A 21,236-nucleotide genomic window follows, 5' to 3' on the forward strand; every position below is an offset into this window, starting at 1 on the left:
TGTGCTGTAAACTTAAAACATGATTGCATAAAAGCCTCCATACTTAATTCTGAAACAAAAACAACGACATCCATTCATTTCAAATGCACCACGTAAAAAAAGCAAAGGGTCAAATGAAAGAAAACATTTAATAATTTTAATTGTTTCTACGTGAACAAGAAATTGACTGTCAAGCTTTAAATCATCTATGTGGTCTGTTAGTAATGAGTTACGGTAGTAATTAAGCTGGAATGATCGGGCTGACGTTATTTTTCTATTAATGGTTTCTTCTAAAGATCCGAAAAGAACGGCCGGACGTATTTTCAAGTCTTTAATTTGGTGTGACCCTTCATGGTGTGACATAGGCATAAAGTCTGAGCAGAGGAAGTTATGCAAAGCTGCTGACAATGAATTACAAACTTATATGCAGATGAATATTTTTCCATGTCAGAGGTTGAGTTTTCAAAGAACATATCATATCAACCTCTGACGACCAATTATAGAAATTTTATCACGCATGCGTCACTCTAATCACTGTAGAAAGAATGATAAAGAGCATTAATATTAATGTCTAGCAGACTTTATCAGTGTGCATGTTTACTATTGGCGAATTCCTCGGAAACCTGCAAGTGTAATTTCTTTCATAAGAAATCTTCTACATGATTCCCAAATGTATAACAGTAATTACTAAACCCTTGTAAAAATTCCTATTGAAATCCCAATGGGGATAGAAATTCTATTGTTCCAAGGTTAAAAAGCCGAGTGAGTGAGGAGTAGTGAGGAGTAGTGAAAAAACGAAAAAAAAAAAACGAAAAAAAATCGCAGTGGGATGGTTTTGTAGTGCAACTTTTAAACATAGAATTTCGAGTGGGATGAAATCAAGGTACAAAGTCAATTTCCCAGTGGGGCTGAAATTGGATTGACGTCCAAGATCTTGGATTATCGTCATGGTTACTTTTCTCTGCATTGATTGCGCGATGAATAGAATCTTGATTGGTCGGCACAGCGTCGATAACATATGATTTCGGCCTGCACTTTTCACGGTATCAACGAAATTAATCGATTACCGGATACTTTTTCACCAGATACTAAAAGATCTTATTCACACGATCTTTCCCCTTTTTTTATTACCGTACTTGATATTAGTGAGGGGTTAATGAATATAAACTGTAACCAATTTTAGAATTTTGAGAAAAAAGGATTATTTTTCTGCACGGTGAGTAATACTCTATTTTTAATGATCCTCAATATGACGAAATACTGAATTGGATTCAAGATTTAATATTAATATTTTGTTTGCAATTTCTTATTGTTCAAAAAAGTTAAATTTATCGAGGATTTTCTTACAAAATTCATGAGCATTTTGTGCAGACCGAAGAAATCTGATTCACTAAAGCCCCAAACACATTAGCAATGACAACTTTCAAGGCTTATTTCCTCGTTTTTAGCATTTTTTAAAGTTTGGGCGAGAAACTCATTTTTATTATACACTCCCGGTATTAATATTTCAATTTTGGTGGGGTTTATAGACTTCCAGGTTATATTCTGAGTCCTATTAGAACGTTCTTGAACTTTTGAATCTTCAGAAGTCTCATGTTAAAACTCAGAGTTAAAAATCTATTCCAAATCGTTTGTGGCTATAAGATTTCGTGGGAATTCCACTTTTTTCTCAAATATTACCGACATTGTAGATTCCTCATTTCATTTTATTTTTAACATCGAGACATTATGAGACATTTAGATTAACAGGTTGTCTAGAGGTTGAGCTTGTTAGCGGTCAAAACTAGCTAGAATTTTTCTTTCAAGTGTGAACGTACCGTAAAGCTAACTTAAAGTCGAGCTGAATTTATGAATGGAATTTTAAATAAAATATTTATTCCACATTTGAATACAAAGTTTTGAAAACTTTTTCCTGAATCAGGCATTGTGTATTATGGCGAGTGAAAGAGCGAAGGCTAAATACCATATGATACATTGACAAGATGATATGCATAATAAATAAATCTGAAAAATCTTTTTTCTCCGTGCGGAAAAACTTTTTCCCAATGAATCAATGATGAAAAGTTGATATACAGACTTCTTTTAGTTTTCAAAATAACGCGAGAATAAAGTTTTAAAGTTGAAAAAAGAAAGAAATCAACAATTTTTTCGTCAATTGGTGGTAGCATCTCAGGGAGATTTTAATTGATGTTTTGAGGGTTTTAATGGAAAATTGTTCGGTTGTTTGAGAATATAAATTGAGATCAAGAAAAGAGGAAACGTACGGTAAAGTATTTTAGCGTATAACACGTCAGAAAGTTCGCAAAAAGTGCCGCAACGTTCTTTGAATCTTTCAAAACATTAATGAAAGAACTCTTTTGCATTTTATACTTACAGATATTGAAAATTTGCGTAAAAGTTGAGGGAATTTGTTCACTATTATAGACATTTAGATTTTGTTATCACAGATTTGATTGGTCGCAAATTTACTATATTCCTACCCTGGGAAAACGCCATGACGAGTAAGGAGACTTGACCAGCATTGAAGAGGTTTCATGGTGACGAAGTATCAGTATGGGTACACAATATCGCGAAGAATCAATACAAATTGTACTAAACAGTACAGTAGATGAGGAAAATGTCGAAGCTCATGATGAGTTTGAAGATGATCATAGTGCTTCCATTGAAGGTAAGAGCCTGCTCTCCCGCCGAACGTTATGTTATTTGAAAAGTATGAGCTGATTATTTACCCGGGGGGGGGGGGGGGGTATGGTACTTACTAGGGCAAGATGGGTTACAGGGATGCTCCGCTGGTCAGGGTACCTTTTTCAACCTCCACGAGTCCCAGGTAGGGTCGCAAAAACACCAAAATAGAAAAATCAGTCCCTCGTAGGGTGCCTATTCTTGGAAAATGGGGAAAAAGTAGAAAATTTGAGAAAATTTTGGAATTTCAGTCCCATTCAGGGTCACTTTTTTCGCAAATTTCGAGTCCCACGTAGGGTCCATTTTTCGAACCTCAGCGGAGCACCCCCGTTGGTCGACAAGGGTAGTACCCTCCCGGGATTATTTACTCTATCCTAGATTTATTAAGTGAATGTAAAAGCTAATGTAAATTTGTGTAAAAAATTAAAAGTGAACATTAAAAATACAGTAGTGCGTGTGACGTTTCGACGGTTGTCTTTATCAACTAGATTTTTTAAGTTATTTCATAGGATTCGCGTATCTTATTTTAGCTACCGTTAGTTCCTGGATACTGAAAATTTCTAATTTCCACCCAGCCAAAACTTGGCCAAAACATGTTCTTGTTGCCGCTTTACCGGGCCGCTTTACAACGAAAAAAAAAACAAGACTCTGGCGGGTAAGAAAGCGCATGCGCAGTACCAAAAAGTGAAATATATCCTAAACCAAAATTGATCCAAAGTCAAAATTTGTCATGAGCATTTCGCAAAATCGCAAAATCGATAAAAACCTCGATTTCTGACGATTTTCGGCTAAATAGCCTATATAAAATAGTCTAAATAGCCTATGATAGGCTAATCAGCCTATGATAGGCTAATTTGAAGGTGTCCTTGACTGTAATATCATAAGTTTGAGATTCCGCACCTCTATCGAAAGTCTGAATATAGTGCGATGTAAACAAACAGGACACCACGAGTTTCAGAAAAAAAAAACTTGGAGGAAGGACGCAATATCATTTCGTCATCAAAAAAAGGGAAAACGTAAGATACAAACCTCCGAGATGTGATCCTTATCTCTGATCCCGTCTTTCTCTTTTCTGACTGTCTGAGTATCTGAGTTTCTCATTTCTGACTGAGTTTTCATACCTGTCAATCATTTGACCATCAATTTCGACCAGTCTAATTTTCGCACCGAGTGGGATTCGAACCACCACCAAAGAAAGACCTTCAGATTCGGAAGCCAGCGCTCTATCCCTTGAGCCATCGCCGCACAGCAAAATCACGCAATTCATAACATTGTATATGAAACTGGCAAAATACGGGGGTAATGTTATTATAATATGGGTAAAAGTACCCCTTTTTTAAACCTGACTGAAATTCGAGCCGTTACTAGCAACCCTGCGGGGCCCAAGGCGCCGAGTATGCACCCGGCACAGTGACAAGCCGTTACTAGCAACCCTGACCTAAACAATCCCAAACAGCAAAACCCCCGGAAAATTTGAAATGTCGGAATGAGCAATATCCGATCACATTTTGGAGGTTTGTCTTTTATGTTTTCCCAAAAAAAGATCTTGAACATGGAGTGTTGTTATTTTTAAGAGTCATTTTAAACTGTCAAAGACTTCTTGATGCTTAAATTACGATGAATCTATAAATATAAATTACTGTATAATATTGAGAGGACCAGGGCTGCACTGCACTTCAGTTGAGAGGAAAAAATGGACAGTGCATGTTCAGTATATTTTTCTTCATCATCCATTTCTCGTACACCATCTCCTGAAGAATCAACAGGTGAAGAAGAAGACTGGTTCCCTGATTTTGGTTCGGATGATTCAGGTATAAGTAATTCTATTGCCTAGCAGGAAAAAACACTTTTATTCATACAATATGGTGGCACAGCCGCATGACAGCAAAAATAACGTCGAAGTGGAGAATTTGAGTTTGATAAAACTGTCAGACGGTGTCAATCAAACAAGTTTGAACAAAAATTGCAATTGAAACAATCAAATGTGATCGAATGACTGTTATTTGATTGTCAAAAGCAATCGAACGGCTGATTCCTTGGATTCAATTGTGTTTGATTGCGTGTTTGAATAAGGTTCCATTGCATTGGTTCAATTGATTGTCAATCAAGTTGGATTAATTTACAATTATGTTCGATAAGTATGCAATTAAATTGGCCAGGTCCTTTAGCAGTCCATCACAAAGGTGCCATATAAACCAAACTCAACATCCTTACAAAAGTTGTCTTTTTGATTTCCCAAACATTTGTCTTAAGCGTTCACTTCCACAATAATTTATGTAAATTGCAATTTCGGTCAGTCCACAGTCGGGTTCAACATATACGCGGGTTTTTATTCACGTGACCGAAGTGTTTACTAAAGCAATCCAGGGGTAAGTGGCGAAGCAACACAGCAGATTATTTGTAAAGTAAAGAAATATCTTTTGGCATTGACAATCAAATATAATATATTACATTATGTTTCCTTAATTCAAAAATCAAAAATTCATTTTGCATTCGCAAAAAATAAAAATAAAGAAATAATGAATTAATATTACATACTAAAACGCCCCCGTCTTTCACTCTCGTCTAATTTCCAATCTCGGAACGTGCAAAACGCCCGTCTGCCCCAATATCCACCCAATCATCTTAAATTCACTTTAATTGTCCTTTTGACTTTCAAAAAATATATTTAAAAACTATGAATTCATAATATAAATTACAAAAAACAAAAACTTTGATACTTCATTAGTGAAATATTCATTAAATTCCTAGTTTCAATTTTCAGTGGGCGTTTTTCTAGCGCTTTGTTTATCGCGCAACTTTGGCGTCACACAAACTTTCTCGGCCGCTTGTAATAATTATGTATTGCCAAATTTGGTTCTCCATTGTCAAGTCAGGATCGAGGTGACGTCACCTAAGCATAAAAAAGAAAGGATTTCGTCAGTTTTAATTTGCGAGATATTCTATTCGCTGCGCAAGCACACTTTTCATAGACTAGTCGGAGTACCTTTTTTTACTCGCAGGATTGATGTTAACTTTTCATCTTCATTATTTTTAAAATGAAGCACAACCGAAAAAAGACGCAACTTCATAATGTTGCATACTTCCAGTGAGTAAACGATTCTGACAATTAACAAAATTGGCGATGATGATTTTTTTTTGGTCAGGCAAATGTCTCTTATTGGGGTTCTAGTCTTGACCCCTAAGCCTACGCGAGATTGAAGCGTTTGGGTAAACGAGACAAAACTCGAAAAAAGCTGGTGTTTTGAAGCGCTTCCGTGCGATCAAAATATCGCTCTTTGTGACGCACTGTTTAGAGCTTTAGTGTGGGCGGTCGCCAATATGCCATGAAAATAAGATAAGATTGAGCGCATAAGTACCGTGCCGTACCGTCAACTGCTCTAACTTGGGACGATTTGTCATATCTTGGGACTGTTGATTTTTGGACTGTATTAATTCACTTACTGTTTAAATCTCTTTAACAACAAGTTTGTTTTGATACTTCAACCAAGTTTATCAATCAAAATTTCACCATCTCATAATCACAACCAAATGTATTTTTAAAGCATTTTAAAAGTACACCGTAACTTGGTCTAATGTCGACATCCCTTGTCTAAATTCGACACCCATTTCTAGAGCTGAAAATAATAAAAAGGTTGAAACTATTTTTCTTTGCCTAGTGGTAAGAGAGGAAAAATTCTTTTTCAATCACCGATTCCAACTTTCATATTATTCCTATCTCTAAAGAAGGGTGTCGAAATTAGAAGACGGATGTCGAGATTAGACCAACTTACGGTACATGATTTGAAGAAGTAATTAACAATTTAATCACACTCACGCTGCTCACATCTTGACGCCATTTTTTTGTGTTGTTTTCTCTAGAGACTTTTTTCCAGTGTGCGCGATTGGTTAACATTTCAAAGTTACCGATTAAGTGTCGATAACAGATCTCACAAGAAAGAATGGACTTTTTTATATCTGTGTTGTTTGGGCGCTCGCGGGAATGCGCCCGATTGCATTTACACGTTACTTGTCCTAAAGATTTGTTCCTTTTGCGGTGTGAAAGCCTACCTGGTGAGATTAGCGTACTCACTTTATTTGCTATCTATGATTTGCGATATGTTAATTAAATGACTTTGGAGGTTCGGTGAAATGGTGGCTGAATTGCCGTCCCATATTTGGTCAGATAGTCCCAAGTTAGAGCAGTTGACGGTACGAGTGTAAATATAATTGAATCAATCCAATGTAATTGAAGCAAACAGCTGAGGTAATATTCAAATATACAATTGAACTTGAAAAAGACACGTAAAGTGGTCAAAATATCGTAAAGAAAAAAATGTTGTATGTTTTATTTTGATTTCGTTGCACATCACAAGGCTTTTATGTTTCACACACAAATATACAATTGTGTAGCCTTGTTCAACACACGTCTAGCCTGAAAACCTGGCAATGGAAAGCCATTTGCTAGATTGGATATTTTTAATATTTATGATGGCATTGGTGATTTGTTAAAATATCTTGAGAAAGCAATTATTTTACGCTTAATTACTTTTGAGAATTCTCTATAGCATGTCTAAAGACTTAAGGATGCTTTAAAGATGAAAATACAAACATCTTTTAACAACAAAGTTTATAATTGTGTTACTCCAATGTTATTAGAAAGGGTGTCTAGGTGTTATCTGTCTCAAACGCCAACAGTATAACAGAAATGAATCCAAGCAAAATTCTTTCTTTTTTTCATCCAAATAATAGACTTCAAAGATATGTTATTTTCCTATCTTTGGAATCTTTGAAATACTGTGCTATGATACATTCTTTGGTTATTCATTCAGCTTTAGCCCAATATTGAAAATTGATTCCGATTGGATTACAAAGTCAAAAATGTATGTTTTCTGTAGATTGTTTTTGAAGGCATATAAACTGGTTGGTACATAATACTATGGCTTGTTTTTACTTTCATTGGGGTTAGGAGGGTTAATATTTATCACCTATAAACAATTAATTTTTCTTGTCTGCAATTTGTCTTCAAGTAAGTCATATCATGTCTTTCAACTTCATGAATTGGAGACCGAAAATTCGAATGTTAAAAGTCATGGGAAGTAACTTTGATTGACTTGGGTATCAAGCTGAAAACTTCTGGGAAAGGAAATTACCAAGTCATGCCCTTACAAGTCCAAAAATTTACATTTTGATATACCAAGTGAATGAAAGTGCAAACCCATGCTTTCAAAACTTTCCAAGCCCACCAAGGAAAGGTTTTCCACATCATGCAGAACCAAACTTAAAAGTCAATGTGAGTGTAAGATAGACTGTATTTTGTTTTGTAAGTGAAGAATGAGCCAAAAACTTCTGAAGACACACAATTGGCTTTGGAATTTACCGACTTTGTTTGCAACAAAGCATCTTTTAAATATTAAGAGGTCAAAACCTTGGCTGCCTTTCAGCTCCCCTTCAAGCTTCTTTTTTTAGTTTTCATGACCTCATTCGAACAAGATAGGCCCAAAAATGTACATAAGAGGCTACAGATCCCACAAAAAGATTTCTCTACTCATTATTTTTTCAATTGTGATTATTTTCAAACAGTGATTTCCACCTCTTTTCAATCTCAAATATAAAACAGAAAAATGCTACTTCAAATTGAAAACTTGTATTATCTTATAGTATAGGAAGCGCTACTTGAAAAAAAAGCTTAGTCGTTTTCATTCCACACATAAGTTTTATTTCACAAGAACAGTTCTACCTTCTACCCTGCCTAAAATCTAAAGTAAAAGTCTAGTTAGAGATAGGAGCGCCAATAATTAACAAAAATCAGGCAAAAATTGAAAAATTACTTCTTACTTATAGCCACTTATTCTTTCAAATTTCAGGTGCAAAGATCCTCTCAGCCAGCATGAGCAGTGGAAGACTGTCGTCTAGGATACCTCAACCACAATTCAGTCGTAGAGCATCTGCGTCAGCCATCATGGAGTCTTCAACAAGGATTGAATCTACAACCCTTGATAGACTTAATGCATCATTTGATGCTGCTGTGAAGCAACAAGAATCAAGTGGACGATCAGATGCACCCACAGCTGCTGGCACCAAACAAAGGAGGAATAGCCTACAACGTAATCATAGCATGTATGAACGGAAAAGTACTTTAAGACAACCAGTACCTGTTGTTGAAAAGATTGAAGATCATCCCAAAGATACTTCAAAGTTACCTAAGAAATCTGGCCTTAATCCTATGCGTAAGTTTTATCAGAATGAAATTTACAATGTTTTTGCTGAAAGGGCCCGACAAATATTGATTGTTAACCATACCTTTGAACTAAAGTTAAAAGTTATTGCGCCGCTAAGACAGAGGAGCAGGAAGAAGACGAAACCTGATTTTCCTGACTTTCCTAATTTTCAATCGGGAAGTAAAAACTTTAAAAAGTCTTAATTAAATGTTAATTAAATGACATTAGACACCAGAAAATTATTTTTTGTAAAACATTAATGATTTGGTATATTTTGTATAAGGAAATTCATGACTTTTTACAGAAATTCTTTTGTAACTTTTATTCCCAGTGGTAAAGAGGCACAAATCATTCAGTGCTGGTGAAAGACCCAAAGTCAACAAACGTTCACCAGTGTCCAATACCCTGCCAGTCATCGAACCAGCTGTACAGCAAGACACTCTATCTGTTGCTCCTCCTTCAAAGAAAAGCATCAACTTGAAACGTAGAGGGACTTTTCATACTTTGGATATTGCAAAGAAAGAAGGAATTATGAGTCGAAGACCAGGGACTAAAGTCACTACTGTAAATGGTAAGAATAGTCTATTGTTCATTGTTTACATTACTGAATTTTGAACTCCAAAATAATTTTTCAGACCATAAAACATAATGATAACAAATCAAACAAAATCAAAACAACATTGCAACTGCACAAAAACATTAATTGAAATTAGAGTCTGGTTAACATCGTGATATTCTGCAATATGCGTCACCATAGCCTGAGTGACAGGTAGTTCCTGTCGGCAGCGCTTCCAGTTCCTTGTTATACAGGCTAATCATCTTCCACCATACAATGAAAATTTTCTTTAAAGAAGAAGCTCACTGAATTTACAACTTGTTAGCAGTTGATTCTTGCTAATCTTATCAAGAAAAATCGTTCTTCAATATCATTTTAAACAGTTTTGAAACAAGTTTCAAGTTCAGACATATTTGTGAAAATTTAAAGGGAACATTTTATTGTCTTAACTCTATTGTTTATCTTCTCATATACTGAGCTCTTTTATTAAAGTCCAATAAAAAGAGAAACCCCATAAACTAACAAGTTGTTACATATTTCTTCCTTCCGCTCTTTGCTTTTGTTTTTTTATTCTTCCATTTTTTTTCCTGACTGCAATTTTTCACACTTATTTTGATTTTAAATTTTCATGAGTCTGAAGAGTAAGAGAAATATTATTATACTTATTGAAGAAAGATAACGTTGAGAATTTCTAGTGTTTGGTGAGAATACTGTACTGTTTTCTGTAACAAGTTGTGTGAAGATTTGCTTGATGATGTAAAATGACGGTTGAAAGTTTCACAGGTATCTCTATTTCTTCTTTTCGTTACTCTTTGTTTTTAAAAGATAGCTGAAAATGATTGAATTGTTAAACAAATCAATCCTTTGATACATCTTTAGTAAAAAAGTGTTTATTAACAAAAGCTTCTTGCTCATTTTTCTAAAATTTAATTGTTGTTATTAACATTTTGATCTTAGAATTTACCATGACTTTGAAACTTTGTAAGGTTAAATTTTAGTTGATGACATCTTAGTTCCTTGAGTTTTGCAAGGATATTCTTTTTTAATTTCTTTGTTTGGTACAGTCTCTATTATATTACAGAGACGGAGCCATTCATTGGTCATAGCTATGTTTGCTAAAGGGACTTTCTATGTCTACCTTCTAAACCATAGGGAACTTTATTAAATAAGGGCGACAGTCAATGACTCATGTGAACAGTCTATAGGGAGTTTGTTTTGTAAAACTAAATTGATCAATAGAAAGCGACTTTTAGGGAGGATAGTCCTGCAAATTTGGAGCATTTGTTGAGATTTGCCGATTTAAAAATGATTTTTAGTGAGTATAGTTTATGAGTTGACAATGATCACATCGGGGCACATTCTCAAGACAAAGGGGATTGCTCAAAGTCAATTTTCTTTTGCAAGTATTTTTCAGACTCCTTTTCAGTGTTCAACCCACAGGAACCCCTTTGATCGTTTTTCAAGTTTGACTTGTTTCATAGACACGAAACAGTGTCATCTCAACGAGATATTATCTTTCTTCGTTTAAACAATTTCTAACCATCGTTCTTTTCGATGAAAATATCCAGTTATGATTTCATTTTTTCGTCTGTTAAATAATTTATGAGAAACATCTTCTATTTTTTTCAATTCTCAGTTGAGTTTTATACGTTCTATGTTGTTGTCCATCTCTACGTCAGTTTCTTTACTTCTTTAGAATTTTTTCATGTTCAATCTTTTCACATTCTTCTTATACGTTGCCCATCCAAAGGGGGAAGAAATTTTCTTATCTCTGAAATCTTCTTTTCTTCGTTCTGATGTTGATTATTAATCACTTCATTTGATAAAAAACGAAGAAAGGGAAAATAGGGGAAGTTCAGAAAAAAAAATTTTCAACATTTTTGAACATCACAACATTTGAGACCGATGAAGACTTGAATACCAAGAAAATTAATTGATCAATCTACTTATGACTGTCAGGAAAATGTCACACAGCAGTGCCTTTAAGAAAGTTTGTAAGTTCTTAATTCATTTCTTTTAACTCTTGATATTGATAAGGATATAGGTTCTCCGCCATTATGTTTTTAGGCCCAATTTACTATCTAGTTTAGGGATTGAGTATTAAAGAAGATGACATTTTAGTTTATACACCCCTGTATCACAGACCCGCTGGGACCCCAGCCCCACTCGAAAATGCAGCGAAAATTTCGTCCCCGGTGGGAAAATACCCTGGAATTTCAGCCCCACTGGGAAATTGACTTTGATTTCATCCGCACTCGAAATTCAATGTTTAAAAATTGCACTCCAAAACCATCTCCACTGGATTTTTTAACTTTGAAACAATAGAATTTTATCCCCATCGGGATTTTGGGATTTCAATAGGAATTTTTATCCCTATTGAGGAAATAAGTTCGGCCGGGTCTGTGAGACAGGGTGTGTTTATATGCTATTTTTGGCAATTTTCAAGCAGTAAGGCGGTATTCTGCCAGCGTTTGGTTTTCATTTACAACAAGTATAAGTTAAGTATACAATAACATTTCTAGTTATGTATGTAATGAGTTACGGTGAGAAAATACGATTAAAAAACAAGAAGTCCATTTTGTAGCCTCATTGTGAGGTGTCAACATTCTCCCATGGAGTTGACTTGCTAAGGTCTCTTTTGGTCAACTTCTCCTGATTTCCTGTGTTTGTTTTCCCCTTGTGTTTGTCACGCGTCCGCTTTGCTCTATTCATGTAGTGCTAATCAAAGGAATTTTCATCTACTTAAAAGGTTTATACTGTCAAGTTTTCATAAGAATTGCTTTTTGAAAATTGTGTTCGATAAGGTGTTCTTGCAATTTTGGTTGGCGTGAACTTTACGTGCAATAAATATCAGTGACTTTTGTAGAGAGACTCTAAATTGGTTTTCTCAACTCAAGGTTTGATTCAGTACTTGATGAATGTACTAAAAAAGTTTTAGTCAATGTTAAATCAATTTACGCTCCAGAATAAATGGCACATAAAAATTCCTATAAAAAGCAAGTTAGAAAAAAATGAAAGTGTGCTATTGTATAAAGTATTGTCAATTTTCTCTTTAATACTCTTTCTTATGTTATTCTTAATATTTTGAAAGTTGAGCCCTTTGTAGATGACCCCTACTAATGACAATAAACGGACTGTTAGACACACTTTTCTCAACATTGTTGACATGCACTTTATAATTCAAAAGTTCAGAGAAATGATAAAGACGTTTGATAGCAAATGTCAATATGCAACTTTTTTTAAACATGCATGAGACATTTTTACATACACAACATTAGTATGAAAAATTTTGTAACTACGTTGTTGAAATTGGAGAAAATTTAGGAAAGAAAAAACTGATTTTAGAATGGTGTTGTATGTATACATGTTACGATTTAGAAATACGGTCTAATTACTTTTACTCGAGTGTTGTTTTTCAATGTCATTTTTCTGTGTCGGATTTAGACTGGGTGCTGATCATAAAAGTGTGATTTTAAAGTTAGGGCTACGCGTGAGAAAGATTTTGGTTGTCGATAAACGTAAACGTCAATAATTTTTACTTTGTGACTCTCGTTTAAGTCAGCATTTTCCACTGAAAAGAATTTACCAAGTTGACAGCAATACACGTTTTTTATAAGAGCAAGCAAAATTTTTGAAGCCTTTGGATGTTCTTAACTTTTTGAGTTTTAAGCCTAAAAATGTTCTGAACATGTTCTTATCTTCACCATTTTTTTGTGTATTTTTGTTCATTTTCCTAAGAAATTGAATGTTGTAGGGTCTACAAAGCCTTACAATGTTCTTAACTTGTTCTTAACAATTTGGCCATCGAAGCCTTTCTTCTTATTATAGTTTGTTCTTATAAAAAAACGTGTAGATTTGACCACAATCATATATTATTAACTTGCGTTGATTCCCAAAGGCTTGATGAGGCAGAGATATTTTTCTCAAAATGTTTTAAGAGCTGATTGCCTCATCACTGCACTGGAGAAACAGGAAGGAAATGTAGGAATACTATCTTGAAGGTTTTTTTCCTGCTTCCCCTTGCATTCGAGTTTTATTCTTTTCTTCTATGTAAAGCATTGCCGATGTTTTTCCCACTGGAGACACTCATAATAGGATAATATATGATGAAATTTTTCTAGCAATATAGTTTATGTTTCAACTTCCTTTATTGTATTGTCACTCTCTTGATTTCAAGCTGGGTTTGATGCTGGTCAGTTGTTTGTGGAGAGGTTCCTTTGTATATAGTGCATTGAAATGGCATTTTTATCATAATGAAAAGTATTTCTTAGTTTGTAATCAGGTATGCTGTGTCTTAGGTAATATCAGGATTCTTTTGTCTGATATACTGTAGTAGAACATTTGCCAATATTCTTTTTTTAAAAAGAGTGGAAATCTGGATATTTCGGTTATGTTTTTGAAACAGTCGATGTAAATTACGCATCAGATTTTATTGTGTTTCTTATAATGAACATCTTGTGTTGATCAAGACTTTCTTGGCTGAGAGCAACCTTGATTTACTCCTATAGCATTAGCATTTTATTGATTATTTTCATAAAAGAGAGAGAAAACGACAAAGCGATTCACACTGGGTTCGTAACAACAGTGGCCTATTCTCGTGTCATCTACATTACACGTTTTTTATAAGAACATTCAACATTTAAGATGTTCTGAATTTTTTGATTTTTACCATTTTGTCAGTTTTTTGTCCATTTTTTTGTCCATTGGGTGTTTTAGAGTCCACAAAGCCTTATAATGTTCTTAACTTATTCTTATCATTTTGGCCATCGAAGCCTTATGTTCTTCCTTCTGTTTGTTCTTATAAAAAACGTGAATTACTCCTCATCCAAAGAAAGAAAAATCTCGTTTATACAAAACTGCTTGTTCACCATTTTACGAAATAAGATAGTGGATTAATTAAGTCAAAAGAAAAGTCGAGATTTCGAGATAAGATAGATAGAGACAAAAACAACCAAAATTCATCAAGAGGCATCTTTATTCTTTAATTGTCTTTACTTCATAAAGAGACAAGTATTAAGTCTCAACTTAGTGCTTCTTATGGTATCAAACTTTTTGAGCTTTTTGATTGAAGGAGATGGAGGAGATGTGTCTGTTTCATGTTTAAGATGTTATAGAGTTAAAATATGAATTATGTGTAAACTTTTCTGATGGTTTATGAAGTGTTGCGTCGATCTATCGATTTTTGTCATCATTTATAAGTGTATTGTGTTACATGAAAACGTGTGATTATGATGACACATGTGTGCTCTTTTTGTCTGTTACTTGATTTTCAGTGAACACTTTTCACGTGCGTTTTGTTTTGATGCTCAATGTTACTAGAGTTTCAATACTGTAGCATGGTTTTGTTGCGTACGTGCGTTCTTTCAACTTTTCATTTCTCTTGCTTTGACTTTTAATCCAGACTTCAGTAAACTTACTTTTTGTTGTTATGATGGATGGCTTCATTATCCTCGTAGACTTTTCAAATAACCGTTTTTTAAGATCTGGTCAATTATGGCTGAACACCAGCTCTTCTTATTTTTCCTGATTTTTACGTTCGATTTTTCAAACGCCCTTCATTGTTTACTTCCTTCAATTTTTAGCTTAAGGAGCTTGAAAAAACCAACATTCCCTCAGCCAATTCCGAAATCTGAGTTGTTCATAGGTTGTGGCAGAAATTGTGTTCTGATCAAAATTTTCTTATGAAAAACATGAAAAAAAAAAAATTCATACTGTCCCAACAATGTTGTATACTTATTCACTTAACTACTCTAGAAGTGCATCTGGATTTTGGTTTTTTTATTTACCTTTCTGAAGTATCAAATCCTTTAAAGTTTCTTATCTAACTGAAAGTTTGTCCTGTCCAGAGGTTGTGGCTTTAAACCCTTTGATAAAGAAGTTCATTTTCCCATCCTTTCTCAGTTTGTGAGAGCGAAAAGAGAGGAAGGAAGGAACTTTATTTTTCTCTTTTTTCAACCCCCTAAAAACATCTGCTGGTTGATGATAAGATTTCGCAGTGAAAACTTTTGTGTATTGATTGTTTTTAATTTTCTTTTTTTTCCCGAAAAATATTGACTTCTTCATTTTCTTACTTGCTTCTTGGCCAATACTCCAGAAATATTCGTTAAAATGGTAGTAAAGTCTTTCCGGAGTTTCTCCAAAATAAAGGTCATATGGAAGCATAAATTTTGGTTTTGTCTTTTTCGAATATTTTCTTCATTTTCTTCTTGTATTCGTTTTGTTTTTTTCAATAAGATAAGAATTCAGAAAATTAAGACGACACGAATCGAGAAAAATAGAAAGAATATTATGAGGGGACATAAATACGGTATAACTGAATAAAGGCTGGCTGGATTCCAAAAGCTCAAAAAAAGGACTTTTTGGGCAAATGTTTTATCTATTATCGTTTGGTTGATTGATTTGAAGAAAAAGGAGTTCCTCTTCGGATAGAATGATGGATTCCGAAAAAATCAAACAGAAAGGCAACAAACAAGGGGACGCACCGACCACCAAAAAGTCTTTATTGTTTGGTCGACGGCCCTTATACGTCAAGAAAACTAACCTAAAGAAGATCAAAAGTATAAATGAGAAACGAAACAGTGCGTCACCTAAAATTGCAACCAGCACCACATCCAGTCATTCAATGACGGTACCAGTGTCAAGGAATGAGAGTATTTACCGTGGTGTCAGTAGGGAAAGTACCAAGAGTAACAAAAGTAACAGAAGCAGTAGGGGAAGCGCAGTCTCACCCTTCCCAAAACACACCCTCATGGATGGTAAAGGTAAGGATTTCAAAAAAAGACAAGATAAAAGAACGTTCATTTGACAGGGTTTCTATATGCTGGGACATACCTTGAAAGAGTTTCTTATAGAAGTATAGGAATTAAATCTATAGAGGTCTGCTATTCAGGCTACCCCGGGACTACCTTCTATGAGAAGGTCTTTTGAAGTTTGAGATGTGCAGATGCTTGGTTTTGAATTTGAAACTTTACATAAATGAGAGTTTTGCTTCTTCATATGGTATTAATAATTTCAATACGAAAATTTCATCAACAAATAAATTATGAGTTCAAAACAATTATTGTGTTTGGCTCCAGGTATGTTGTCATGGTTTCAAAAAATGTGCTTAGAATTTCTTAATTTCGTATTTCTCTTTGAAAATAGAAGTTTGGTTAAAATCTAATGTCTAACTATTGAAATAGCTAACGGTTTCAAATCCTTAGGGTTGTATGGTGGCATTCATTAATTGTATACAATAAAATACAATTGAAGAGTTTATAAAATGATTGGTTCAGGAAATTCGACAGTTTGGACATGGTGTCTGGAATGACATCGAGTTTCTTTTTGTTTGTAATTAGATACTACGCTGAACGTTTGTGTTGTGTTGTGTTCGAAAGTGGATACACAGAGACTTGTTGTAATGTTTTCAGTGTGTTTTTAATCTGTTTATGTGTGGTGGGTGCTTGGGATGAAGTAGTGGTATTAAATGTTGTATGTGAATTTGTTGTTTTGAAGATTGATTTCAACAACAAGAGATGTGTAAGAAATTTCATTTCACTACCTTCGTGCTATTTTAAAGTATTTCAAAATGAAACTTATTAGAGTACTAACAGTCAACAATCGGTCAACAGATTTCTAATTCAATCTTTGAGTTACGAAGACTTTCATCTTATACCAATTTTCGAATTATATATAAATTTTTGTAAGACCTAAGGTGAGGGAGCTATTGGTTCAATTTAGAGAGAGGATTATTAATTACGAGAATCATGCTCTGCTTTTGATTTTTTGAGGCATTTTTTCGACGATTTATATGCTTTTCGTAAGAGAAGTATCATATTAGTCTTCTTTGGTTCCTCTCAAATTAATGATGGTACTTATCTATCAACCATTCATTGGCCAGACCAATATTGGGCCCACCTAAACACTCAACACAACTCATTAAGTATTTTCCCCTGCCATAATTATTATTGAGTTGTCTTGCTGTTTTCTTAATTGCTTCGAAATTATCTCCTAATTAATGGGAAAAAAGATAGATTCAAAAAAACTGATATGATCATACTAGATTGCAATGTTTAGAACGACGATATCAATCAATCGATTTGTTTTTTATCGTTTGTGTATACTTTCGAATTTGTTTGATGTTCGAGATGCGTTTTTTGATAATTTGGGTTTATGTCTCGTTTATGAATTAAAAAATTAGGGTAGTCTAGCTTGTCCTGGTCTTTTTGTTATTTTTGCTCGGAGATTTTCGTTAAGAGATGAACAAAATATGGAATGATTTAGCTGTGGTAGCTTTTACCACACTATTAGTATTTTTTCATAAAAACCAGTTAATTATTTTGAGAGATGACGACCCGCAATTTTTTAGCCAGCAATCGTTCTCTTTATGACAAATTTGAGGTTTTATGGGCTAACCTATTTTACTAATCCGACCCATGAAATCATTTTCCAGAGGCAGGGTTGTTCTTGAATTGTTCTTTTTTAAACGTTTTTGAGCCTTTTTATTCTTATAAATTGTACTAATAAAAAGACGAATATAGATTGGGTTCTAGAGAGTCCTTGTTTTGTAGTACCATCATCACACATTGCATAATGTAAGACATTCTAACCACGTTGTAGGGAGATCTCACTTTGACGGACACTGATTTCATCAAATCAATGAGAGAGTGGGAATAATTTTCGATGACGTCTTTCTTCTTAAAATAAAAGCTAATCTGTTTACCATGATTTCATACAGAGCTGTAGGATTGTCTTATATTGCATCCAAAGTCAAATTACATGAGAATTCAAAAGAAGGTTAGGAGCTGCTAGATTAAAATTTCTGAATGACGGTATTATTGAGATGTTGAAACATAGGTTATGAGATTTTTCTTTCCATGTATGATTTCGTAAAAAGGAATAAAAAAGATGTTTTGAGTGATCCTCAGTACGCCTGAGACGGTTCACAGTTCACCATGAAAGCAGGTAAGATGGCGCATCTTTTCATGGTTTGATTGTCTGACGTAATGATGTCAACCCCATTACGATGATAGATAATTTAAAATATTTCTGATTGACTCTAAACACTAAAGCATTTTTGATGATGTTAAAAGGTTTGACTTTCAAGATCCACTCTAAATTTTCTTTACAATTAAAAAACAAACCTTAAAACCTGTTTCTTTTTTTCTTGGCTATAGTTTCCAAAGCAATGGAGGGTATCCAAAAGTTAGTGACGTCCTTATCGTCAAATTATAATAGCGTTTTGTTAATCAGATTTCATTAACTAATTAATAGGAATTAGTACTTTGTCGAATTGATGAGGTATTAAAAAAATGGGGCCATTTAGTTGCATCAAGAGGGTATGATTGTCGCACGAATGAATTGTCAGCTTTTATCTAAAGGAGATTTAATCCGATCAAGTTAATCCGATCATTTTTTCGATTGATCAGAATTTTGAATGTTTAATTAAAATCTGACATTCCCTTTTTAAAGTATTTTTAGCCTTTTTTTCAAACTTCTAATATTTCCCATGTGAGTTTTTCCAGGTTTTACATTCTGTACTTCTAGAAGGATCAAGTGTCTTTTTTAAAGTGATTTACAAACTCTTGATTTTTCGATTGTTTATTCTTTCCTCATAATTCAAAATTTAGATTGTTTGTGCAAAACATAACTTAATCCAGCGTCGAACTTTCATTTCCTACTAAAATGTCATAAATTCATATTACGAAATAAATTTATTTGATGACGTCATTGTTTGAATGTAATCCAAGAAGCTTTTTTTTGTCAGTCTGAAACTTTCGTCAAGGCTATCAGATTTTCGATATGTTTGTTCATATGATGTAAATATCATAGATTTAGAATTTTTTGTGTCAGATCAAAAACGGAATTTTAGGGATTTGCTTCATTAAATGGTGTATTTGAAGGTTTTAACCTTTCAAAACCTGACGTAACAACTTCACTCAGAACGGTTTTATTAACAAAACTTCAATTTTTAGATCCCCTATTTACAAAATATTTCTCTGAAATTTTTGATAATTTTGATCACAATATTGACCTTTTGAAATTCTCCTTATTTTCACATGGCGAAGAATTTCCTTTATGTTTTTGTGAAACATGGAAACATATGAATTTAAATTTCATTTTTAAACACTATAAATTTGGCTCATTTCTCTGATACATTGGTTTACACTTCGCATTAACCAATTAGATTTCTTTTGATTTGTTGTAATGCATTGCAAATTAAACCGAGGTGATCACTTTACCGTTTTGAAGCCCTTTTTATACTACTTGGATTTCTCTTTCCAACTGATTCTTTTTCTCATACAACAAATCCTGTACCTTAGTGCGTAGTATAGTATGGCTATAGGATACCTAAAGGCTGATCAAGTGAACTTTGAAGCAACTGGGCCTCAATGAGGTAGAAACATGAACTTTATTATTTCTATTTCTTTTTTAGACCCTGGTCGTGTCCAGGTTTTTGTCCGTTTACGACCGCTCAACGAATCGGAAGATCTCAATAAACACCCGCTTGCCGTGACCATCGCGGATGACGAAAACAAACAGGTAAATCTTGTAGATTATTTCTTTGGTAACAGTTGGTCTTGATCTCTTGACACTATTCGACCATGTTTTCTACTAGAAGGAAGAAGTTTCTGGTTACGCATCAATGTTTTTTTACTGCAAATGCTGTCTTCCTAAAACTGTGAAATTTAAGTCATCGTACCATCTCAGATAATTTCTTATCACATTGTCTGCTCTGCTAAGTTAACTCTGGAAAATAAGTTAGATCTGATCAACCACCCCTCAATTTTTATGTGAGAGTTTAACACTTAATACTCTTTAATTACAGATCAATCTATTCGACGGTAAGAAAGACCAACTTTTTCAATTCGATGGCGTCCTCCCTGACCATGCTAACAATAAAGAAGTGTACAAAAACGTGGCTGAACCTCTGGTCTATTCTGCACTCAGTGGCTTTAATGGAATTCTCATGTGTTATGGTCAAACCGGAACAGGTATAAAAAATTAACTTCTCTAGAAGTCTTATCCCTTCAACTAAAATAATATGCCTGTCAGTGTTTTGTATTGAACTGTGCTGTATTGGAACCTTCCCTAAACACGAAGTACCCTTTTTTACTGGAAGGTGTTCTGTATTCTAAAAGATACTTCCTTTCAATGGCGCAACTGTACTCGTTATTTCATGTGTTTTTTATATTCTTTAGTCTGTTTTTTTTTGTGAATGAGCAAGGAAAATTAATTTTTAAAGGATATTTGCTTGCATATTTTTCAATCGACGAAAGAAAGTCTTTCTTCCCTTTCGGTGCTACACGAGTACAAATTTTGTATGTTCTACCTTCTCAGTATAGAGGCACACCTCCTTTCTTTATCATAAAAAATATTGTATCATTGATTTACACCTCATAGACCACGTGCAATTTCATGTTCAGTGAACTGTCCAATAAGATCTCTCCATTCTTTTGCAGGTAAAACGTATTCATTGATGTCAAATGATGGGATGTCAGTACGTGTTATGTACCAGTGCTTCAAAGTCATCAATTGTGATCAACGACATCGATATATGGTATGTTTCTCTCTATCCTCTATGCTTAAATACCAAACGAATAGATTCTTCTTTTCACTGTGTTCACAAGTTTATCGTGTAAGATGGATTTCCTAGTTAGTAATATTTTGTTTCTTTATACCCTGCTCACAGGTGACATGCTCGTACATGCAAATTTATCAAGAGAAGATTTACGATCTCTTGAACGAGACAAGGACTGTCGAACTATCGCTTCGTGAACACCCCAAAAAAGGTGAGTAAGCTTTAGTATAGACAGTCCATCTTTGACACTGTCTATTTT

At 34.1% G+C, this 21,236-nt stretch overlaps 1 protein-coding gene across 1 annotated transcript in view; it reads left to right on the forward strand.

Annotated features, from left to right (window-relative positions):
• Window positions 1–2,439: 2,439 nt before the first annotated feature.
• The window catches only part of LOC136817780 (kinesin-related protein 4-like), a 34,436-nt gene continuing 15,639 nt past the window's right edge, over window positions 2,440–21,236 (forward strand). Inside the window, exons 1-7 of the mRNA XM_067074101.1 lie at window positions 2,440–2,647; window positions 8,508–8,870; window positions 9,193–9,432; window positions 19,832–19,938; window positions 20,225–20,390; window positions 20,859–20,956; window positions 21,089–21,188. Coding sequence (XP_066930202.1) covers window positions 2,533–2,647; window positions 8,508–8,870; window positions 9,193–9,432; window positions 19,832–19,938; window positions 20,225–20,390; window positions 20,859–20,956; window positions 21,089–21,188 — 1,189 coding nt within the window. The 5' untranslated portion in view covers window positions 2,440–2,532. The remainder of the gene's footprint in view (window positions 2,648–8,507; window positions 8,871–9,192; window positions 9,433–19,831; window positions 19,939–20,224; window positions 20,391–20,858; window positions 20,957–21,088; window positions 21,189–21,236) is intronic.

This window comes from Clytia hemisphaerica, unplaced genomic scaffold (genome assembly GCF_902728285.1).
Source record: "Clytia hemisphaerica strain Z4C2 unplaced genomic scaffold, Clytia hemisphaerica genome assembly, whole genome shotgun sequence".
Taxonomy (NCBI): Eukaryota; Metazoa; Cnidaria; class Hydrozoa; order Leptothecata; family Clytiidae; genus Clytia; species Clytia hemisphaerica.